Source organism: Lipotes vexillifer, unplaced genomic scaffold, assembly GCF_000442215.2.
Source record: "Lipotes vexillifer unplaced genomic scaffold, Lipotes_vexillifer_v1.1 scaffold641, whole genome shotgun sequence".
NCBI classification, from domain to species: domain Eukaryota; kingdom Metazoa; phylum Chordata; class Mammalia; order Artiodactyla; family Lipotidae; genus Lipotes; species Lipotes vexillifer.
This window is the reverse complement of record NW_006780658.1, coordinates 478,050-503,311: the sequence shown is the minus strand read 5'-3', so window position 1 is coordinate 503,311 and position 25,262 is coordinate 478,050. Positions and strand designations below refer to the sequence as shown.

Sequence of the window (25,262 nt, the reverse complement as noted above, 5' to 3'; positions counted from 1 at the left end):
CCTCACTTCCCTGGAATCTGGCTTCCACGCCCATCTGTGCCGAACCAGGGTTATCAATGTTTCTAAGTCCACTGGGGCCTCTGGGGCCTTATCTGGCTCTGCCCTGCTGACCACGGCAGCTTCCTCTCCAGCCCCAGTTCTCTGGCGACCTGTCCCACTTCCAAGGTCATTGTGCTATAAGGACCCCCAACAATGCCGGCTGCGTCCCGCCCCCTTCTCGACCCGTTTCCAATTTCATCTTCTGGTAAATGAGCTCCAAGCCTTGGAGAACTGAAGCAGGTTTGCTCTGAAACCCTAAGGGCTTCGAAATCACAGCAGCCTCCGGGGAGAGAAACCAGGTCCCCAAGCTGGGTTGGGGGCGTGGGGTGGCGCCAACCCGGCCGCTCTCCCTTGGGGGGAGGAGCGTCCACTGCTCCCCTTGTCCCCCTGCCCGCGCGGCCCCAGCCAGATACCCGGGCCCCGCGCCGCGGAGGCGCCGCCGCGTCCGCCGCGTCCGGAGACGGGGCAGCGGGAGCCCAAGCGGAGTGGGGCGGGGCGGAGAGGCCAGGGGCTGCGGGAAGCGCAGAGAGGGGGCGGCCGAGCGGGACCCGGACTACTTCCAGCCGGCCGCCCCGGGGGCGAAGGGGAGGGGCCCGCGCGGCCTTATTGGCTCGAGCGCCGGCGCAGCTCGCTCGAAGCCCCGACCCGTCGAGCATCGCGCCAGCCCGCGCCCATGCAGCTCCGCCGGCAACCGCTTCCCGCGCCCCGGCCGGGGGACCCGTACCCCGCCGCCCCGCTGCTCGCGCTGCTCCTGCTGCTCGCCCTCCAGGGGGCGGCGGCGGCGCCCGCGGGGTCCGGGGAGCCCGAGGACTCCGGGTGGCGTCAGGACGCGGAGCTACCGCACGGGCTCCTGTCGCAGGCGGCGCGCGCGGCGCTGCACTTCTTCAACTTCCGCACGAGCTCGCCCAGCGCCCTTCGAGTGCTGGCTGAGGTGCAGGAGGGCCGCGCGTGGGTGAGTACCAGAGCGACACAGTGGGCACGCGCGGGGACCGGCCGCGTGCCGCGTGGGTGGTGACGCCTGGGTACGCGCGCCTGTGCGCCCGGCGGCGGATCCGCGAGGGAGACTGTGATGCTCCAGGCCCCTGCTGGGATCCCGGCTCGCGCCTCGGCGCTGGGAACTGTTTAGGCGTGGAAAGGCCCGTCAGTGCGCGGAGTCCGCAGAAAGCTGGCTCGTTCTTTCTGGCATTTACGAGGCCATAAAGATTTTTTACACGGCAGCTCCCATACCTGGGAAAGAGGTGCATGGGGAAACTGAGGAACAGGCCCAAAAGGCAAGGCTTGATCTTTTCTGCGACTACCCAGAGTTGGTTGCTATGGGGTGGTCACCGAGCATTAGTTCTGGGCGGGATTTCCAAAATCTAAGCCAGTTTCCAGGCCGAACCGCTGACGTTCCCTGGTTAATTGCAGGCCATCTTGCAAGGGCTTTCGGATAATATTGCAATTTACGCGTTGGCCTGGGCAAGAACCTTCGTAATCCCGACGTCTGCTTTAATCTAGTGGGAGTGAGTGAACCAGGGCTGTTTTCTTTGTGAACGGAGTGAGTAAGAACGTGGCAGCTCGTTCGGTTGCTGATTTCAAGGCACTGGCTGTAGGTACCATTTTGTGCCTGTGGAGCTACGTTGCTTTCTTCATCAAGTAGATTACGAAAGTTACAGAACTACACTTAACCTGTCCCCAAAAGTGGCGATGCTTTTTCCAGTAATCCTCCCAATATTCCACGAAGCCTGTAGACTCAGCCTTAAGGAATCTAGAGTTTAGTAATGAGTGTAAATAGAATTTTAAAGAGTGGATGTAGGATTTTTCTTTAAGACTGTTCTAGACGTGGTGTTAACGGTGTGAGAAAGCCATTTGGAAGTTCGGCCTTGGTTCTTCAAAGACTTAACCCTACACCCAGCTTGTCTAGATTTATCGAAAGGTGAAATAAAATTTTTCCTAAAAAAAGGCAACCTGTTCTTGTCACCTGTTCTAACAGATCTTGCTGTGTCAGGGAGGGAAAAGTTCAGTTTACCAGCCCAACAGAGAAGTGAGGGAATAGAGCTTGAGAACTTTCTATCAAAGTAAGGGAGTCGCCACCTCCCAGAGCCCAAAGAGGGGCCCCCCTGAATATTTCCTCCCTGGTTATCAGTGGCAAGGATTCCCTACAGAAAACCAAGTTCAGATTTCTAACGTGCACCAGGAATTTTTCAGGTCCTAGGAATTTTTTTTTCTTCCTTCTAAGACCATAAAAAGAATTAAATAATAAAATAATTTGCATTTTCATGCATTTAGTTAACTCTTACTGAAAAAATAAAATGCTTGGCACCTTTCATAAAATAAACTAAATCCAAATGAGTTAAGAAAAACTTCCTGTCTTATCCACAGAGAGCTCAGTTACTGTTTTCGTCTGTAATAATATAATCCTGAATTTTAAAGGAATCTCCTTTTTTGGCCTAAAAAAGCTGGGAGGGATAATCAATAAATTAGAGGCAGGTATACATGAGAGGGATGAGGAGTTAAGAAGTAGAAGAATCCAGGACATTGACCCTAAGAAAAGGTACCTTCCTCCATCATCTGGTTTACCTTTACATTTCCTCCCAAAGTGATTATAAATGTTTTAACATCAAGGAGCCAAGGAAGAGAACTTAGTGATTTTCAGGGCCAAGACTCTAGAGACTAAAGTGGTTTCATTTTCTCCCTGGAATTCAGTGAAATTGCTTGGTTGATTGAAACTGCTTGAATGAGGAGAACAGGCACCACCTGCAAGGAGCCTTCAATGCAAGGAATTTCTGCTTCAATTACAAGAGCAGTCATAGCATTGACAAGAGGTGGAAAATGATAGACCCTCAAAACTCTTTATCCAATCAGTGCATTATTAGAGTGAGCACTGAGTTGCTGGACAATATCTGTCATTCCTCTAGGACTGGCGCGGGGTTAGCAGGGGGCTGGGTGGGCGCGAGAAGTGTAGCTGATAGCATCCTCTTCTCCTTTGTATTACAGATGAGAGGCTGGGACCAAGTCAGGGTTTTTCAGGCTAATGGCACACTATTGGGTTATGAAATCTATTTAGTGGTTGCCGTTTTTTGTTTGTTTGTTTTGTTTTAAATGAAATAGTTTGGAATACACACTGTTGAGAGTGCATTGCAGAAGACCGGGTAAGTAGTGCCTCAGAATGTTGCAAACATATATGTATGAACTAGGTCATTATGAAGTATGCAGTTCTTGCTATGTGTTTCAGCTGAAAAAATTTTGAAAGCCAGTGAACCAAATGATTCTTAAGACCTCTTAACAGCTCTGAAATTCCTTGATTCTAAGTGATTTTTCGGTTCTGCAACAAACCCTCATTTTAGGAACACTGTTGCCCTCTAGTGGTAAAACGCAGTAATAGCTGTGGTAGTAAATGCAAGAAAGTATTGAGAAGAAATCAGAGCTAGCTAGCGAGCTTGCGAGCATTCCGTTTTGTTTTGTTTACTAATTGTACGGAGAGATCACAGACCATGACTTGTGTTCCCTCATTGCCCTTGTCTGATGACATCTCTTTCCTGACCATACACTACCTTTCCACGACCAGGAGGCTCCTATTTTTCTGATGCCTTAGGACCCAGAGCATGGAGGGGTGGTGTTGAGAGCTCCTGTGCTACCCAGGGTATCCTAGATCAGCCCTGCTCCCGACGATGTGGGGCTCTCTCTTACACTGAGGCAACTATCCTCTGGCCAATCGTAAGTCCTACGACAACTGCCCCTGCCCGGAGCAGCCGGTGAGAGGCCAGCCCTTCCCTGGCATTTAGAGAGACTGGCGAGATCTTTGTGTGCACAAACTTCAGGAGAAAGGCAACCCATTTGAAATCAGCCCTTGCTTGGGGATTGCTCACAAACCAGGCCAGGACCAGTAGTTGGAAACATATCAATAATTGAAACATTTGACCAAAGGTGGGGCAGGAGGGAGTTATGCCCAAACCTTAACTGCTTCAATTTAAATTAAAATCAGTAAATATAAAACTATCATCTGTCTTTTTGTGTAGGGCAAAGGCCATTAATTGGCACTCCTTGCAGTCTTTCTAGCAAAAAGACACACCCATAATGGGCATCTGATTTCCATTTTTGTTTACTTACAGTGGAGGGAGCACTTGCAAAGGATACAGTTGACGATCCTCTCCTTTCACTTTTGTTTGACTTTTCTTGCCTAACTATGACTCACCCATACCCAGTTTACCAGCAAGAGTTTTAGAGACTTGATTTCATCAATTCTTTCTACTGCATTTAACTTGGATTTTGTGGACATGACATCTTTTTTTGTGCCCCCTCTTCACCAGAACATTTAATTATGCAGCTAGGTAATGAGTACACCTGGCATAGGTAAGTTTGGGAGCAAAACAGCTGACTTCTGGTGAGCATCCGGCTGCCCCAGCGCTGGTGGGCTGGGCTGCTGTCCCCTGCCCCCCGAGCGCCCGGGTGTGTCTGAAGGCGGAACAGAGCCGGTCTGATGAGCCACAAGGCAGCTGGGTGAGCGCCTAGTCTACTAAGAAAAAGCTGCTGCTTTTATCCCTTTTCAATCTATGAAGCACTTTAATGCAGCACAATTCATCTAATTACTGCTCTCCTTGAAGGCTTCTCTCCATTAATGTCAATAATTTAGAGGTGATGGTTCACAAGAATAGGAAAGCAATACATCAAGCCGACCATAGAAATGAAAACTGGAGATTGAAGAAGGCCGTAATAAATATGGAGGGGAAAGATAAGTAATAAAACCCTTAAGTGAAAGAATCTCTGCTTTCACGCTAGCAAGGCTCCTAAGTGCTTTTACAGCCCTCCTGAACAGTAGGGGGTGGCTATCGGCAGGGTGCAGGTGGCGCTCCTCAGCGCCCTCTGCCGCGAGGATGAAACATAACAATCCTGAAAGCACAGAACCGAGGCCCACGCCCGCCCTCCTTTCCCGGCACTGCCACTGCTGAAATGGCACAGGTGCCCCCAATGGCTCCGCCCACCTCCCACCGCGGCGCCCACCTGGTCTGCAGGCTCTGATTGCAGAGTCTGGGTCCAGCATGGGGTGGGAAAGGCCACTGGCCCTGAGGGTAAACTTAGGCCTTGGTCTTCCTGGCGGGTGTCCCGCCGTTGCTCAAGCCAGCTGCATGTGGATGAGCTAACGCTTTTAACCAGCTTGTAAGAAGTTGTTTTTGAAAGGCAAACTTTTTTTTTTTTTTTTTACCAGCCCACAGCATTTCCACTTGTCTTGCCACACGGCGAGTCATAGCCAAGGGTGCGTGTGATCATGGAACATTAGTAGTGATCCCAAATAAAGGCCACCGTTGGTGGGTTGTGAATTTAGCCATAATTTGTTTTTGAAAGGCAAATTTTTTTTTTTTTTTTTTTTACCAGCCCACAGCATTTCCACTTGTCTTGCCACACGGCGAGTCATAGCCAAGGGTGCGTGTGATCATGGAACATTAGTAGTGATCCCAAATAAAGGCCACCGTTGGTGGGTTGTGAATTTAGCCATCAGGAGTGTGGCTTGGCTGCACACTCTTCCTTGAACGGCCTCAGTGGTTCTGCTGCAGACGGAATGTCAATAGCCCTAAAATGACATCTTAATGAGACAAGGAATGTTAAATCCACACACATATACATACACACATGCACACTCACAATCTCCCAGATCCAACCTGATCCTTGACCTCAATTCATCAGCATGAATCACCCTAGAGATTTATTCACACTTTTGCAGCCGTGGTATTTATTTGCCTTTGTGACGGCCCCTCAGTTGAAGAGGTTTGCACAGAGCTGGTCCCACAGTAGCCATAGCAGTTCCCCACTCTGGGTTGCTTCTTAGGATCTTCCAAGACGCCTCTAGCCAGTAAAGTCAAGTTATGAAAGAGTCTTGTACCGTAGCTGTGTATGAGATGTATATGAATCCACAACGGCCCCAAGAGGAGGTGCCAACACAGAACACTATGTGAAGGATCACAGGTCATTTTCTATCTGTATTAGTTTCACTGCTGTAACAAATGACCACAGACTTTGTAGAAAAAAACAAAACAAAACAACTCCCACAAATTCTTTTACAATTCTGGAGGTCAGGAGTCTGAAATAGGTCTCATTGGGCTAAGATTAAGGTGTTGAAAGGGCTGCATTCTTTCAGAAGATTCTAGGGGAGAATCCATTTCCTTGCCTTTTCCAGCTTCTAAAGGCCGCCTGCACTCCTCCGTCTTCACAGCCAGCAGGTAGCACCTCCTGAATATAACATTACTCTCCCTTATAAGGACCCATGTAAGTACACTGGGCCAACCTGGATAATCCAGGATACTCTGTCCAACTCAAGATCCTTAACCCGATCATATTGGCCAAATCCCCTTTGCCTTGTAAACATGTTCACAGATTCCAGAGATTAGGATGTGGACATCTCTGGGGGCCATTACTCTGCCTCCCACACCCAGCTTCCGGGTGGCTGCGAGCTCACGCAAGTATTTACCACACTGCCAAACACGTGACTCTACCCAAGAGGTGGCAGCTCTGGCTGATCTCTGCAGCCTTGGTAACCTCCTTACCCCCAAACACGCCCACCCTCCACACCCCATGTTGGTACCTGACTGTAGGCTGCTTTGTTCTCTTGCCCTGCATGTGTGTCTGCTTCCACAGGGTGGAAGGCCTCCCTTCTCTTTATCTCCACTGTCCTAGCATAGGGACCTGCTAAAGACAAATATTAAATATGAGATGAAAACAAAGGTAGCTGGAAGGGTGCTGGGACCACTGGTCATCAGGAACAGGAGGCTGGGCCAGGCCCCGACCCATTCCCAGCCCTCCTACAGGAGGAGGGAGATCGAATACCTCAAATCTCTTAGAACCAGCCTTTTCTAATTTTCTGAGCCCCACCTTGAGCTAGAGGGGAAGCGGAGGGGAACACTGCCCCTGGCCACTTGGAGGAAGGGTCAAGAAGTCGTACTCAGAGTTGGCCAAACAGATTAACACACGGTATTCTGTCTCTTTCTCTCCACTACTCCTTAGCCTGATGAAGTGTCCAGTGCAAAGATCTCCTTGGACCCCACAGGATGGGGCCTGATCTGGAGGTCATTGACTTTTGTTCCGTAAACTGCAATCGCCTTATCTGGCATTGCCCGAGAGAAGGAAAATGCAATGAGATAATTCCAGGGTCTAATGTAATACGCTGATGTTCTCTCTGTCCAGAACATAAGAGCAGCATAGCAATCTTTGTCCACAGATGAGTTGTTTACTTGTCTCCAACTAAGCCTGACTCATAAAACTAACCTTATAAAATGAAGACGTTTGCTTTTCCCGGAATGGCATGACATTTATGTTTTCTTACCAAATGTGAAGGCTGCAGGGGACATTTAGAAGCCCAGTCTGTTAGGCCAGTGAGGCCCACTGTGTGCCCGAGGGGACATTAGCATCACCATTCGAGCTCTTGACAGCTGGTGTGTCCCCACTGCCCAGCCCCTCAATGTGGAAACATAAAGCTTAAGGCTGTCACCACTGGCTCTAAGGTCACATCAAGGAACCATGCCCAGGAACCAGTGGCAGAGAGAAAAAACAAGAGACGGGCTTCCCCCGAAACACAGGGTTTTCTGTTTCTTTTTTTTCTTTTTCGCTGTGGGGCATATGGGATCTTAGTTCCCCAACCAGGGGTCAAACCCACACCCCTTGCAGTGGAAGCGCAGAGTCCTAACCACTGGACTGCCAGGGAATTCCCAAGGGTTTTCTTTCTGTAGATGAGCTTTGGGCAGAATCTTATCTTTGGAGACTCCCAGAGTCGTGGCGTTTTCGTGACCCCTGTGGCATCCGACAGCAAGGTTTCTCTGGGTACCGTCCCTGCTCTTACATTTGCCCTAGGTTTTTGTTGTGTTTTTTGAGTGAGTTTAAAGAGGGTGTTGGGTTTTTAAAATGGGCTCTTAGAATAATAAATACCTATTCCCCATCCCTTATCAAGTTCCTCAGTTTTATGTCCAGTACTCATACCCAGTATTTCAATGACTTAACTTTAAACAAGCAAGCAAATATATAGTATCTAATATAAAGATAGTTGGACGCATGCTGGAGGAGACATCTCTGATCTACTGACATGAAAACAAAAGCTTTGTGTTTTACAGAAAATAACTTTTTACTGAAAATGAGACATGGCTTAGTAGAGTTGCTATTAGAACATGTAATTTTTAACTTCCTGGATATAAATGGCATCACACGGCCAAGTCGTTATCCATGTAGCAGGAAGGAAGGAGTGAATTTTCTTCAAAAATGATTTAAATCCAGACTGCCTTCTCCACATGTTCCTGCTTGAAAAGCAGCACATGCTGTGTTGCCACGGAGTTTTATCAGCTGCACCCCCTGAAGCAGAGGGTCGATCTGTCCCATGAACTTCCTAAATCATCATGACCTGATTTGCCAAAGACTCCAGGTGGACCAAACTTTGAGATAACATTCCTCCGTTTCATTTAGTTTCATGATACCCTCAAACCTTTGGAGAGAATTAATTGTCGTGTCCTTAATCTCCTGCTCATCTGTCTTCTAGTGACAGTCACTGGAGCTACTTGTTACTTCCTGTCCCTCCCTCTGGACTTCAGTGGTTCCACTCAGTGTCTAGAGAGAAGTTCTCAAAGTGTGGTCCCTGGGCCAGCAGTAGCGGCATCAGCATCCCCTAGAACTTGTGAAAATGCAGGGTCTCAGGCCCCACTCCAGGTTTACTGAATCAAAACTTGGGGTGGAGCCATCACACTATGTCTTATTTAGCAAGCCCTCCAGGAGATTCTGTTCCAGCTCAAGTTTGAGACCCATGGCTCTGGAATAAAGTCCCTTAAGGGACCTTCTCTAATCTGGCCCCATCCACCATGGTAACCTCCACTCCAAGTATCCCCGCTATTAACTTGCTAATCTCCCCAGCCTGGCTGCTCACCTGTCTTCCTGAGTGTCCTTGCCCTCTCTCTCCCCAGTTGTCTCCAGCCTAGTCGTCCTGGAGATTCCCCCTCCTGCGCTGCACTGGCTCAAGCTCCCACTTAAACCCTGCCTGAAAGAGTGCATCCAGGGACTCCTTCCAGAGTCTCAGATCATTGTCACTTCCATACTGTTGTGGATTGTTGTGTCCTCAGAAAAGATACATTGAAGTCCTAACCCCCTGTACCTGTGATTATGACCTTACTTGGAAATAGAGGCTTTGCAAATGTAATCAAGTTAAGATAAGGCTATACTGGGTTAGCATGGGCCCTAAGTCCAATGATTGATGTCCTTATAAGAAGGTCATGTGAAGATACAGAGAGAAGAATGCCATTTAAAGACAGAGGCAGAGACTGGAGTGATACAGCTCCAAGCCAAGGAAGGCAAGGATTGACGGCTGCCACCAGAAGCTCGGAAGAAGAAAGGAGGGATTCTATCCAGAGCCTCAGAGGGAGGCCAGCCATGAGAACACCTTAATTTTGGACTTTTGGCCTTCAGAACTGTGAAAGAATCGATTTCTGTTGTGTTAAGGTACCCAGTTTATGGTATTTTGTTATGGCCACCCTAGGAAATGGATACACACTCCACTCCCTGCCTGGCTGTCTCCCTCCCAGAAGGTCTGCGTGGTCTTGTCTACAGGAACTGTGGTTTTAAGCACAGTCCAACTCTCTCAATTCCCCTCTCTCTCCCCCTCCCTCTCTCACACTTCACGCCCGCACACACACTCACACTTCCCACACACACACCAGGCAGCTTTCTTTCCGCCCTCTCTTAAAGGGATTAACTGGGTCTGTTTGTATGACCTCTGTGCTGTATAAGGGGAGAGCAGGGCTCTGGAGCCAGGCTTCGCTACTTACTGGCTCTGTGACTTTGGACAATTCTTAACTTTGGGCAAGTGCCTCAGTTTCTTCATCTTTAAAGTGGGGATAAGATCAGTATTTACCTCAAAGGACTCTTGTGCTGTGATAAGTAGTTCCTGGGCACTGTGTTAAACCACATGAAGCATGTAGTGAGAGCTCAATATGTATATATATAACATATATATTATAGTTTTTATCATGATTCTACCCAGTGGCTAGCAGAACGCTTTATACACAAGTGCTGAATAAATGCTTGACATTGATTAGATAGGGATTTGAGGAACATTTTTTTTGACCCCCTCTGAAAAAATCTAGTGAGATGAGTTTGTCCTATGAAGGCATTCTGTGGTACACTCTCTTAAACAGGACTTTAAAAGTGGCCTGTTTCCCTGCGAACTGATGGCAAGGGAAGCCCCCAAACAAAGTGCTGGTCACTCTCCTAAAGAGCCTGTCCTGAGGCAGGGTGGCTGCCTGGGGCTACCCTTCCCCATGGCCTTTGGGGACAAAAACCAAGGAACCTACAAAATCAACCAAACACACAAAAAACAGGTTAGAACATAAACCACATCATTGGTGGTCCGTGACTGTAAAGCATTTAGTTCTAGGCCACAGTACATAAGTCCTCTTTTACACGTAATTAAAAAAAAATGTGTAGCAAAGAGCTACTAATTCATTCCTTCAGGTTATACAGCCATATAGTAATTTGCTTTGTTTGCCAACTTTTTCTTTACATAAAAAACTTTATTCTGGAAAAGATTAGAGCAAGATGCTGTGCCCCTGGCTGAGCTTGGAGAGGGATGTGAACTTCCTAATCTGTTTGGCATGCGGGCAGTTTTGGCAGCGTGGGGATGGGGGAAGCAGAGCCCTACGATCCGCTCCGTGGGAACACTCCTCACGTCAGGAAAGCCAGACCTGCCCGTCACCTTCCCTGCGACAGCCCTGGCTCTTTAAAAAATGTCTGTTTAGCTTTTCAAAAAGTGTCTTTAAGTGAATGGATTAGCTTTGCACCATCTGGCCGTCACAACACATGTTGTAAGCACAGAGGGAGAACCACCTGACCTTGAGAGTTTGGCTTTGGCTCTGTCCCGGGACGGAGCTTCTAGATTCAAAACCACTATAGTGGGCAGTTTACCTCACTCTGCAAATCTGATCACACCAACAGCATGAGGGACAAAAACACAGGTTTAAGATACGGGGTGGGGACATCCATACCGAGTTACTTCGGACTTAACGTTTTTTAAATGACTTTCTATCTTGTTAAAAGCCCATTCATGCACTTGTTGGTTCCAGGTACAAAGCTGAGGGAATAACACCCTCATTACCTTTGCTTCATGGAGACCCCTCTCTGATGGCTGTTTATTCTCTTTTATCCCCTTTCCCATTGTTGACTGAAAAAAAAAAAAGCACAACCTAAAAGTTGAGAATTATGTTTTATTCGATGAACTTACTGAGAACTATAGCCCAGGATACAGCCCCTCAGATAGCTCTGAGGAACTACTCCAAAGAGGTAAGGGAGGTTCCAGGATGAGTAGGAGTTTTTGCTGGGAAAAAAACAAAAACAGGGGCTTCCCTGGTGGCGCAGTGGTTGAGAATCTGCCTGCCAATGCAGGGGACACAGGTTTGAGCCCTGGTCTGGGAAGACACCACATGCCGCAGAGCAGTTAGGCCGTGAGCCACAACTACTGAGCCTGCGCGTCTGGAGCGTGTGCTCCGCAACAAGAGAGGCCGCGATAGAGGCCCGCGCACCGCGATGAAGAGTGGCCCCCGCTTGCCGCAACTAGAGAAAGCCCTCGCACAGAAACGAAGACCCAACACAGCCAAAAATATTAATTAATTAAAAAAAACACAAAAACAAAACAAAACAACATGTAGTTCAACGTCAAAAGATTACTGCTAATCACAAAAACATCTCAAGTTAGTGATATTAGTGCTTTTCTATGTATGGGAAGATGCAGGAGTCTGGGCTTATGTAAATCATTCCTTTGATAAGCATCTTAAGTATATAGGGCCAGTATCCTGTGTTTCTCCATCCTGAATTCCCCTCAGGGCGCACTTTCGGGGTTTTAAGCCTGCAACATCCTTTGTTTACTGAAATGGCAGGCGACATTCTTTGTCCACAGTGCCTCTTCTTGGTCATAAATTTGATCAACATTTGGGAGGCATTTCATGACCAATTTTGTCCCATGGCTCTAGGAAAGCTCATTCCTAGATCAGGTGAGGATTCTGTTGATAGGCCACTCAATGTGCTAAGTTTCTTGGATTAGGCCCTGTTGATAATCTAAAATTCTCTGGATTGCCTGTTCTACTCGTCTGTTATGATCCAGGAAATGTTTTCTCTTGTTGCTTCTTCCCATATCTACAGTTGCACTATTACAATTATTCTACGTAGAGTTATATATGTGATTGATTGCCTCAAGACATTTAGCCATCATTAGTTTGTTGGAGGCCTGGTTACACATTGGGTAATGCAAGAGACAATAATGTCATAAAATAGACAGGATGTAAATAATACACCTTTAATGTTAATAAAGTACAGCAGAGAAAGGCACAAGCCATAAATAATTTGAAAACAACAAGAGAACAAATTAAAACAATGATTAGTATAACTAGTTGTAATCTGGTCTCAATAAGCCATCAAACCCACAGGGGAGCCAGCTGGATAAGCCAAATTCTGGAAGGATCATGTAGAGAGAAAAAGGTAAATGTTTCATCTTTGTTTACAAAGGTACACTTTATCAGCTTGTTGTAGATCAAAATTAGCATAAAGAGAAAGATTTTTCTGGAAAAAATTAAAAGCCAGTATATTTCAGAAAAAAGTCATAAAATTATAAACCGTATTTATCAATTCATTCAGTCCCATGTAATTAATTCCAGTTGATCTGGATGAAGTCATCAGGTTTTCCGTTAGGGTTTTGTAACTTTTTACTGAGTTCAGTGGTATGATCTAAAAGTTATCAGAAACAAATTTGTCAAAAGTCTTTTTTACGAATCCTCTTGAGAATCTTCATTTTAAAAAAGCATCAGAGTAAAATAGTGATTGTCTATAAATGACAAAAGACTTAAAATGGCATGGTTAAAGATCGGTTTACAGTGTAACTGACAAGAAACTTGGTTATTTCTGTGTCATATGACATTTTAAGATAACAACTAGAATTATAACTGATAACATTATATCAGGACATATCAGGTTTTTAGGAATTCCATATAAGTGTTGGAATATCTATAATAATGACATTTACCCATAAAATAAGAAGGTTTTATCACACTTATTTGACAATGTTTCCCATGTAATTTAACATGCCAAATAAACCTAATTAGTTTAATATCTCTCCTTGGGATGTTTCAAGGGTCCTTTGAAGCATCCCAAAGTTAGCTGGAAAGTCAAAAGAATCTTAGTTAGAATTTGATATTTGGGAAGTTTGTTATAAAAAAAAAAAGTCAAGTTTTTAAAACACTTGGTCAAATAGGATCATAGGTCACTGTGAAGCAATAGTTATTCACTCAACCAAAATGACAGTAAAGGATTTTTAAGGCAAATAACAGATCATTTAGAAGGCAAAGAAACTCACAATCTGTTACCAAAAGTATTTAGTTCAACATTCCAAGAAAACTCTGTTCTCTTAACACAGAGAGAAAACCAAACTCCAGTCCTGCACCAGCCCACTGTGAACAACAAAATTCACTTACCCAATTAAATTCAATCCAAACCCAGCCTGACCATGCATGGAACAACTTTTTCAGAGCTGTCTTTCTACAAACCTTTCACACTTTCTATATCCATTTTAGTTTGTCACTGATTTTTCCGCCCTGAGACAATCAGCTCTAGGACAAAATCTCTCTCTTCCCTTAACAAAATGTACTTCCACTCCTCATACCTTCTTTTGCCAAAAACACTCATCCTACTTTCCTTGCATACTAGATCATGTGAACCTGGAATTCATTCTGGCCAGTTTCCTTTATACTGGGAAATATTTAATTTGTAAGTGCTTACTAGTTAGTCAATTAAATAGAGCTCTTTTATAAGTTTAATTTTGATATTTTCCAGAGGTAGAAACACCTATATGTGTAATGTACACACTGACATAAACAAACAAAAATAGAGATCTCATAGCTTCACTTTAACACTTAGTTTTGAATCAGGTATTATGGTATAAACTTACTAGTTTATAAATGAGTTGGAATACGTCAAATTTATTTTCTCAGATGACCAAGACTTTACTATTGATATTTGTGGAAAAGACTTCTAAGATTTGTATTTGTTCTTGATAATCCCCTAAGGAAGCTGTGAATTAGATTTTGAGCGAGGGAGCCTTTCCAATGGTTTGAGTTTTAAAAGGCCATTTTTTTCCTTTTTATTTTTTTTTTATTTTATCAGGTTTTACCTGATTAAGCGGATTAGGCTCAGTCTCAGGTCATTGTAGCTTATCTACATTTCTGATTTGTAGAGATTTGAAAACCAGGCAGTTGCTTTTAATTCCCCAGAGAACAGATCTGCTGCCTAAATTATACCAGAAGATTGATTTGTCCAAAAACATTTTCTTTAAGTTGCTTTTTTTATATCAGTGAGAAGATTTCCAACTAAACTGAAATTCAAGAGTTCTATGTCCTAGAATTTTAAGCTTTTATTTATCATGCTTTCAAAAGTTTGCACACGGGATTCAACAAAGGCCCTCTTTCTGAGTGCACAGGTTAAACCTAGAGCAAGAATCTCTATTATTGTTTTTATTGGCCCCTGAATATTAGCACTCAGTTTTTATTTCATATTGTGTGGTCTCAGTTAACCCTGTTGGTTCCTTTTAGTATGTTTAACTAATATTGTCTGAGGGGCAGATTTATATGCCCTGTTTTATACCAGGAAGGGGGAGACATAGTGTCTGTCTTACAGTATAATTAGGGAAAAGAGATGTAACCACCTTATAAAGCCCATTTAAACATACCAATTTATGTAAGCTTTCATCTCAATTCTATCAACTTTTATACCTTTAGCTTTAGTTTCCATTAGGACCCCATCAATAAGTCTTGGTCTTACAAGGAGTCTTAGATGCTTTTCTTTTTTTTAATCTCCCAACCATTTAATCTATTTTTGTATAAAAGGCTCTGGGGTCCCCAGTGAAGGGCTGAGCTGAGGGATTCAGGCCCTTTTGTCAATCTTTTAACTTGATTAATTGGCCTAAATGTTGCCCCAAGCAATTGCTGGTCAGGTATCTCAATGTAATTCTGCCTCCGCCCCCCAGCCTTTATATATGTAACTGGGGTAAATAAAGCAGACTTGTTTGGGGCCTTTTATGTTGGGGACCAATAGGGGTCCCTTTAACCTACCCAACCTTAGGTAGTGTTGTATCAAAACCTTGTGTTTTAATCCCATTAACATCTGTTTTATTTATCCCATTTCTTAATAACCATCTAAGGATTTTTATCCTTTTGGAAGGAGTCCCTTTAAAATTTTCACCTTGTTGGGAAGAAGTCTCTAGACTTTCCCCTCAGTTTTTTCTCCCTTCCTCCCCGTTAATCAACCTAATTTACATTAGTTAACCTAATGTTTTTATTAGGACTTGTAAGACCCACTGAGGGGAAGCAAAGGCCACAAATAAGACTTCCCAAACTGGTTTTTTGTTTGTTTTAAACTAAGGGAGCGGGACTTCCCTCGTGGCACAGTGGTTAAGAATCTGCCTGCCAATGCAGGGGACATGGGTTCGATCCCTGGTCCAGGAAGATCCCACGTGCCGCAGAGCAACTAAGCCTGTGTGCCACAACTACTGAGCCTGCGCTCTAGAGCCTGCGAGCCACAACTACTGAGCCTTTAAGCCACAACTACTGAGCCCACGTGCTGCAACTACTGAAGCCTGCATGCTCTAGGGCCTGCGTGCCGCAACTGCTGAGCCTACGTGCTGCAACTACTGAAGCCCGCGTGCCTAGAGCCTGTGCTCTGAAACAACAGAAGGCACTGCAATGAGAAGGCTGCGCACCTCAGCAAAGAGGAGCCCCCGCTCACCACAACTAGAGAAAGACCGCTAGCAGCAACGAAGACCCAATGCAGCCAAAAATTTTAAAAAATTAAATTAAAAACATTAAAGGGATTCTTTTGATTAGCCATTTTATATATACATATACCTATACATCTCCACCTTCTGATTTGTTTTTTTTATAGGTGCCAATAAACAACTATATAATAAGAGCTCTCTAAAAATTTACCAATTTTGAAATTTCTCCAATTTAAATGATCCATCATCTGGCCATTAACAAGATATATCTTAATAGTGACTCAAAACTAGGAAGATGAAAGAGGCATCCCCACAAGAGAGTGCAAAGCCTACACAAGATATAGAAAGTTTACTCATGGGAATCCCCTGGCAGTCCAGTGGTTGGGACTTGGCTCTTTCACTGCAGCGGCCCGGGTTCAATTCCTGGTCAGGGAACTAAGATGCCGCAAGCTGTGCAGTGCAGCCAAAGAAAAAAGAAAACTTTACTCCCCCAAATAGTCAAAGAAGGTAAAGACCTTTGTTGCACAGGTTAAGATGACAAAGCCCCTGAGAGTTGGTACAGCCAGACAAAATGACTTCTCAGAATCCCAGCCTATTCCACCGACTGCCAAATGTGCACCATATGTGTACTTTCCGGTCATATGGTAGTTCTATTTTTAGTTTTCTAAGGAACCTCCATACTGTTCTCCATAGTGGCTGTATCAATTTATATTCCCACCAACGTTGCAAGAGGGTTCCCTGTTCTCCACACCCTCTCCAGCATTTGTTGTTTCTAGATTTTTTGATGATGCCATGCTGACTGGTGTGAGGTGATACCTCATTGTAGTTTTGATTGGCATTTCTCTAATAATTAGTGATGTTGAGCATCTTTTCATGTGTTTGTTGGCCATCTGTATGTCTTCTTTGGAGAAATGTCTATTTAGGTCTTCCCCCCCATTTTTTGATTGGGTTGTTTGGTTTTTTTTTTTGATATTGAGCTGCATGAGCTGTTTGTATATTTTGGAGATTAATCCCTTGTCAGTGGCTTCGTTTGCAAATATTTTCTCCCATTCTGAGGGTTGTCTTTTCATTTTGTTTATGGTTTCCTTTGGTGTGCAAAAGATTTTAGGTTTAATTAGGTCCCATTTATTTATTTTTGTTTTTATTTTCATTACTTGAGGAGGTGGGTCCAAAAAAGATCTTGCTGTAATTTATGTCAAAGATTGTTCTGCCTATGTTTTCCTCTAAGAGTTTTAGAGTGTCTGGCCTTACATTTAGGTCTTTAATCCATTTTGAGTTTATTTTTCTGTATGGTGTTAGGGAGTGTTCTAATTTCATTTTTTTACATGTAGCTGTTCAGTTTTCCCAGCACCATTTATTGAAGAGGCTGTCTTTTCTCCATTGTATATTTTTGCCTCCTTTGTCATAGATTAGGTGACCATAGGTGTGTGGGTGTATCTCTGGGTTTTCTATCCTGTTCCATTGATCTATATTTCTCTTTTTGTGCCAGTACCATACTGTATGGATTACTGGAGCTTTGTAGTATAGTCTGAAGTCAGGGAGCCTGATTCCTCCAGTTCCATTTTTCTTTCTCAAGATTGCTTTGGCTATTTGGGGTCCTTTGTAAAATTTTTTGCTCTAATTCTGTGAAAAATGGCCTTGGTAATTTGATAGGGATTGCATTGAATCTGTAGATTGCTTTGGGTAGCATAGTCATTGTCACAATATTGATTCTTTCAATCCAAGAACATGGTATATCTCTCCATCTGTTTGTGTCGTCTTTGATTTCTTTCATTAGTATCTTAGTTTTCTGCATACAGGTGTTTTGCCTCCTTAGGTAGGTTTATTCCTAGGTATTTTATTCTTTTTGTTACAGTGGTAAATGGGATTGTTTCCTTTATTTCTTTCTGATCACAAGAGATTTCTGTGTATTAGTTTTGTGTCCTGCAACTTTACCAAATTCATTGATTAGCTCTAGTAGTTTTCTGGTGGCATCTTTAGGATTTTCTATGTATAGTATCATGTCATCTGCAAACAGTGACAGTTTTAATTCTACCTTTCCAATTTGTATTCCTTTTATTTCTTTTTCTTCTCTGATTGCCATGGCTAGGACTTCCAAAACTTTGTTAAATAAAAGTGGTGAGAGTGGACATCCTTGTCTTGTTCCTGATCTTAGACGAAATGCTTTCAGTTTTTCACCATTGAGAATGATGTTTGCTGTGGGTTTGTCATATATGACCTTTATTATGTTGAGGTAGGTTCCCTCTATGCCCACTTTCTAGAGAGTTTTTATCATAAATGGGTGTTGAATTTTGTCAAAAGCTTTTTTCTGCATTTACTGAGATGATCATATGGTTTTTATTCTTCAATTTGTTAATATGGTGTATCCCATTGATTTGTGCATACTGAAGAATCCTTGCATCCCTGGGATAAATCCCACTTGATCATGGTGTATGATCCTTTTAATATGTTGTTGGATTCTGTTTGCTAGTATTTTGTTGAGGATTTTTGCGTCTATGTTCATCAGTGATATTGGTCTGTAATTTTCTTTTTTTGTGATATCTTTGTCTGGTTTTGGTATCAGGGTGATGGTGGCCTTGTAGAAAGAGCTTGGGAGTGTTTCTCCCTCTACAGTTTTTTGAAGAGTTTGAGAAGGATAGGTGTTAGCTCTTCTCTAAACGTTTGATAGAAGTCGCCTGTGAAGCCACCATCTGGGCTTTTGTTTGTTGGAAGTTTTTTTTTTTTTTTTTCGGTACGCGGGCCTCTCACTGCTGTGGCCTCTCCCGTTGTGGAGCACAGGCTCCAATGCACAGGCTTAGCGGCCATGGCCCACGGGCCCAGCTGCTCCGCGGCATGTGGGATCTTCCCAGACTGGGGCACGAACCCATGTCCCCTGCGTCGGCAGGCAGACTCTCAACCACTGCGCCACCAGGGAAGCCTTATTGGAAGATTTTTAATCACACTTTCAATTTCATTACTTGTGATTGGTCTGTTCATATTTTCTATTTCTTCCTGGTTCAGTCTTGGAAGGTTGTACTGTTCTAAGAATTTGTCCATTTCTTCCAGGTTGTCCATTTTTGGGCATATAGTTGCTTGTAGTCTCTTATGATCCTTTGTGTTTCTGCGGTGTCAGTTATAACTTCTCCTTTTTCATTTCTAATTTTATTGATTTGAGTCATCTCCCTTTTTTTCTTGATGAGTCTGGCTAAAGGTTTATCAATATTGTTTATCTTCTCAAAGAACCAGCTTTTAGTTTCATTGATCTTTAACTGTTGTTTTCTTCGTTTCTATTTCACTTACTTGTGCTGTGATCTTTATGTTGTCTTTCCTTCTACTAATTTTGGGTTTTGTTTGTTCTTCTTTCTCTAGTTTCTTTAGGTGTAAGGTTAGGTTGTTTATTTGAGATTTTTCTTGTTTCTTCAGGTGAGATTTTATTGCTATAAACTTCCCTCTAAGAACTCCTTTTGCTGCAGCCCATAGGTTTTGGGTCATAGGTTTTTGTTGTCATTTGTTTCTAGGTATTTTTTGATTTCCTCTTTGATTTCTTCAGTGATCCATTGGTTATTTAGTATCATACTGTTTAGCCTCCATGTGTTTGTGCTTTTTTTTTTTTGCTTTTTTTTTTGTGGTACGCGGGCCTCTCACTGTTGTGGCCTCTCCCGTTGCGGAGCACAGGCTCTGGACGCGCAGGCTCAGCGGCCATGGCTCACGGGCCCAGCCGCTCTGCGGCATGTGGGATCTTCCCGGACCGGGGCATGAACCCGTGTCCCCTGCATCGGCAGGCGGACTCTCAACCACTGCGCCACCAGGGAAGCCCATGTTTGTGTTTTTTACAGTTTTTTTTTTCCTGTAATTGACTTCTAATTTCATAGCGTTGTGTTCAGAAAAGATGCTTGTTATGATTTCAGTTTTCTTAAATTTACCAAGGCTTGTTTTGTGCCCCACATGTGATCTGTCCTGGAGAATGTTCCGTGTGCACTTGAGAAGAAAGTGTATTCTGTTGTTTTTGGATGGAATGTGGTATAAATATCAATTAATTCAAATAAGTCTGGTCTAATGTGTCATTTAAGGCTTGTGTTTCCTTATTGATTTTCTGTCTGGATGATTTATCCGTTGGTGTAAGTGGAGTGTTAAAGTCTCCCACTATTTTTGTGTTACTATCAATTTCCCCTTTTATGGCTGTCAGCATTTGCCTTATGTATTGATGTTCTCTTATGTTGGGAGCATAAATGTTTACAATTGCTATATCTTCTTCTTGGATTGATCCCTTGATCATTATGTCCTCCCTTATCTCTTGTAATAGTCTTTATTTTAAAGTCTATTTTATCTGATTAGTATTGTTACTCCAGCTTTCTTTTATTTATTTATTTTTAACATTTTTATTGGAGTATAATTGCCTTACAATGGTGTGTTAGTTTCTGCTTTATAACAAAGTGAATCAGTTATACATATACATATGTTCCCATATCTCTTGCCTCTTGCATCTCCCTCCCTCCCACCCTCCCTATCCCACCCCTCTAGGTCGTCACAAAGCACCAAGCTGATCTCCCTGTGCTATGTGGCTGCTTCCCACTAGCTATCTACCTTACGTTTGGTAGTGTATATATGTCCATGCCACTCTCTCACTTTGTCACAGCTTACCCTTCCTGCTCCCCATATCCTCAAGTCCATTCTCTAGTAGGTCTGTGTCTTTATTCCCGTCTTACCCCTAGGTTCTTCATGACATTTTTTTTTCTCTTAGATTCCATATATATGTGTTAGCATACGATATTTGTCTTTCTCTTTCCGACTTACTTCACCCCGTATGACAGACTCTGGGTCCATCCACCTCACTACAAATAACTCAATTTTGTTCCTTTTTATGGCTGAGTAATATTCCATTGTATATATGTGCCACATCTTTATCCATCCAGCTTTCTTTTGATTTCCATTTGCATGGAATATTTTTTTTCAGTCCCCTCACTTTCAGTCTGTATTCAAGTTAATGAGTTTCATGCTTTTCTATGTAGGGGAAGATGCAAGAGTCTGGGCTCACTGAAATTATTCCTTTGATATGCATCTTAACTATCTAGGGCCAGTATCCTGTTTTTCTCCATCCTGAATTCCCCTCAGGGTTGCACTGTAGGGGCTTTATGGCTGCAGTATCCTGTGTTTAGTGACATGGCAGGTGACATTCTTTGTCCACACCTTCATTCCATTGCCCTCCCATGGGCAGCCACTTTGAAAAGGGCTGTTGTATATTCTTCTGTCTGTAAGTGCTCTTATAAAAGATATTGTTGGTGTGTGTGCAAATTTTTATTTAAAACATTTTTGTAAGTGCTGTTTTGCCATGCGTTTTGTTGCTTCTGTTTGCACTCCCAGCCTTGAGGACCTCTGTTTGTTGCTGTACGTATGGCTAGTTGGCTACCTCTCCCTGCTGCACAGCAACCCCATTTTACCTGCCCGCCCCCAAGGGGCGCACACCAGATTGCCTCACACTTCCCACCACACAGATGATGCCTCAAGGAACATTCTCCCACGAGTCCCCTGTAACAGCATCACAGTTTCTCTGGGATACATACCCAGCAGTAGGTTGTTGGATCATAAGGTGTGTGCAGTCTTGATTTGACCAAGTCAGCCAGACTGCCTTCCAGCTAGACTGCACCAAGCTACCACCCCCCAGCCATGTGGCAGGAAGGGGACCCCTTCCAGGGCAGTCGGCTTTGGTTCAACACTCGGAAACGAATTGTCCGAGGAGACACCCGTGCTGACGAAGCAAGAGACTTTATTGGGAAGGGGGGCCTTGGTGGAGAGCAGGAGGGTAAGGGAGCCCAGGAGAACTGCTCTGCCACATGGCTCACAGTCTCAGGTTTTATGGTGATGGGGTTAGTTTCCGGGTTGTGTCTGGCCATTCGTTCTGACTCAGGGTCCTTCCTGGTGGCACGCGCATTGCTCAGCCAAGATGGATTCCAGCAAGAAGCATTCTGGGAGGTTGGTAGGACATGTGGACTGGCATCTCCTTGCTCCTTTTGACCTTTCCCGAATTCTTCCTGTTGGTGGTGACTTGCTAGTTCTGCGTTCCTTACCATGACCTCCTGTCGCAAGATAACTCATGCAAGTGGTTTCTGTGGTGCCTGGCCAGAGTGGGCAGGCAGTTTCAGTCATTGGTTGCCCTATCAGCCATGAATCCCCCAAACCCGGCCGATGGGTTGGCCCTATGCATTTTCTCATTTATTGCCAATCTAACAGCTGTACAGTGGTCCCTCACTGCTTCTTTAGCTGGCACCTCCTGATTATTCACTTGTGCGCAGGCCTTCAGAGCTCTGTTAGCCCAGGTAAAACATGTGATATGCTTAGAACCACACCCAGCACAGGCCCTAGAGGGTGTCTGTTGTTGTTGTTCTTCTGTAAATACAAGCGTCCTTTAAATGATGGTGGAAATCATAATGTTGTCCTAATACAAAACATGTATTCTAGCGATTCTTTCTGATCTTGAGTGATGTGACTGGTCACGTTGACCTGCTAGTTAGGACTCACATCCACATCTGTCCACCATAAACTTCCCTCCATTTCCGCTGTCCCCACCCTGCTTCATCCACCCCCTCAACGAGCCTCCTGTAGTCTCTGCATTCACTCCGGACCCCTCCTCACTCCAGCACCACCAGTTCTCCATATGTGGGCTAGAGGGATCTTTAAAAATCTCTCCTTCCTGTTCGTGGCTTCCCCTTTCTCTTAGGAAGAAACTCTTACTGCAGCCTGCAGGGGAAGGTCCCTGAGCACCCGGCCAGGGCCAGCGTCTTCTGGATCCTGGCTCCCGTCTTTCTGCCCTTTGCTCCCCAGCGCCATCAGCCCCATCTTCCCTCCATGTGGAATGTTTGCCAGCCACCCACCTTCACGCTGACACCCCAAAGTCAATTCCTTCTTAATGTTCAGAGTTCAGCTCAAATGTCAGGTCACTGATCCCCAGACTAAATCACTTCTCCAGTTATCCTTTCGTAGCTCTTAAGTCATCCATGATCATATAATCAGCTCTACAGCCATCTATTTGAAGCTCTCCTGTCACCTGACTGCCCTGAGGGCTGCTGTGACAGTCTGTTCCCTGTCGTCACCTAGCCCTGCTAGCCCTGCTGCTCACGTTCAAAACTCCTGGGGTAGGTGTTGAACTACAAAGACCTCTTTATCACAGGATAGTTTAATCAAAGGCAGCCGCAGGGAACTCACAGCCCTAAAATGTCCCGAGGAGCGTGAGACACTTTGTCCCAGACAAGGAGGCCCTGGCTGGTGTTACTTTGCCCAGGGCCTGAGGCTGCCGCCTTATCTCAGGAGAACCAGCAAAGCTGCCTCCGGGGAACTTGTGACTCAGAGGAAGGGAGCCGGGAGAGGCCTTTGTGGGAGAAAAAAGGGCTGTGTCTTGATAAAGGATAAAGTACAACCAAAAATATAAAAATCTTATTTTGGACAGAATGTAGATGCCTTTAAGAGTGCCTAATTAAAACAAGAAGGCGATCAAATCGGGAAGGAAAAATTACTCTTCGAAAGGACAACTCGGGGAAATTCCCTGGTGGTCCAGTGGTTAGGGCTGACTCCATGCTTCCACCGCAGGGGGCGTGGGTTCGATCCCTGGTCAGGGGAACTGAGATCCCACAAGCCGCTGTACGGTGGGGCCAAAAACACCAGACAGCTCCATTCAGCTCACAGCCTTGGTTTGGTTAATCCACTTGTTCCTTTCCCTGCAAAGAATAGGTACTGGTACATCACTTTGCCTCAGTGTGTTTTCAAAAAAATGGTGAGTCAAATAATATCTTAAGTACTTTATTTAAAATATGCACAGTTATATCAAGAATGGGGCAGATTTTTGGGCTTCCCTGGTGGCGCAGTGGTTGAGAGTCCGCCTGCCGATGCAGGGGACACGGGTTCGTGCCCCGGTCCGGGAGAATCCCACATGCCGTGGAGCGGCTGGGCCCGTGAGCCATGGCCGCTGAGCCTGCGCATCCGGAGCCTGTGCTCCGCAATGGGAGAGGCCACAACAGTGAGAGGCCCGCATACCGCAAAAAAAAAAAAAAAAAAGCAGATTTTTGTGAATCCTTGTGGGTAGCAAATAAGCGTGCCCAGTTTATTACCGATGGGAAGATTGGTGGTCCTCAAGATTCTTCTCAGTGTACACACCTTCCCCAGGGGGATTGCAGCCAATTCCATGGCTTCAACCACCACCTCTACTGAATGTATTTTTATGACTTGCAGCTGCCTCCTGGCCGTATTCCTTGTCCCTGAGCACAAAGAATGTAGCGCCAACCCTGCTGCCCCTCCTCTTCTCATGAATGGCCTCACCACCCACCCCACTCACCCCCAGCTAGCAGCCTGAGGGGCATCCTGACTCCTGTGTAAGAGGCTGCACTTAGGCCCCTAAGTGGACAGGAAGGGCAGACTCCTAGGTCGTGCATGCAGCAGGCCAGAGGGCCCTAGGACTGGCCCAGCAAGCAATTTAAGCTTTAGACCTGCCGGTTGGCAGAAGTGTTGCCTCCTTTGAGTCTCAGCTGTGCCCGCGTGGCTCAGGTGAGTGTTCCATGTGTCCCTCTAACTCGGGTGGGGCAACGAGGACACTGAACTTTAGGAGACTTGGAGACAGATGTATGGGGCCACAACAGTGAGAGGCCCACATACCGCAAAAAAACCCAAAAAACCAAAAAACCAAAAAACAAGCTAGATGGAGTCTGTATCTCAGCCTTCCCTAGCCGCATCCTTGGGCCAGACCCTGCTTTCCAGCACAGTTCTTTCCCTCCCTGATGTGAATATGTTTTGTTTTCTTTGTTTTTGCATTTTACTTTTTTTAATTTAATTTTTATTTCATATTGGGGTATAGTTGATTTACAATGTTGTGTTAGTTGCAGGTGTACAGCAAAGTGTTAGTTATACATATACATATATCCATTCTTTTTCAGATTCTTTTCCTGTATAGGTTATTACAGAATATTGAGTAGAGTTCCCTGTGCTATACAGTAGGTCCTTGTTGATATCTATTTTATATATAGTACTGTGTATATGTTAATCCCAAACTCCTAACTTATCCCTCCTCCCCACCTTTCCCCTTCGGTAACCATAAGTTTGTTTCTGAAGTCTGTGAGTCTATTTCTGTTTTGTAAATAAGTTCATTGGTATCATCTTTTTAGAGTCCATGTATAAGTGATATATAATACTTGTCCTTCTCTGTCTGACTTAATTCATTAGTAAGATAATCTCTAGGTCCATCCATGTTGCTGTAGATGGCATTATTTCATTCTTTTTTATGGCTTAGTAATATTCCATTGTTTTTAGGTACCACATCTTCTTTATCCATTCCTCTCTTGATGGACTTTTAGGTTGCTTCCATGTCCTGGCTATTGTAAATAGTGCTTCAATGAACATTGGGGTGCGTGCATCTTTTTGAATTATGGTTTTCTCAGGGTACATGCCCAGGAGTGGGATTGCTGGGTCGTATGGTAGTTCTATTTTTAGTTTTTTAAGGAACCTCCAT

The 25,262-nt window shown here is 44.6% G+C and overlaps 1 protein-coding gene across 1 annotated transcript in view; it reads left to right on the top strand.

The window, feature by feature from the left end:
• The first annotated feature begins 709 nt into the window (after positions 1–709).
• Positions 710–25,262, top strand: part of RARRES1 (retinoic acid receptor responder 1) — a 41,853-nt gene continuing 17,300 nt past the window's right edge. The window contains exon 1 of the mRNA XM_007454118.1: positions 710–991. Within this exon, the coding sequence (XP_007454180.1) occupies positions 713–991 (279 nt within the window). The 5' untranslated portion in view covers positions 710–712. The remainder of the gene's footprint in view (positions 992–25,262) is intronic.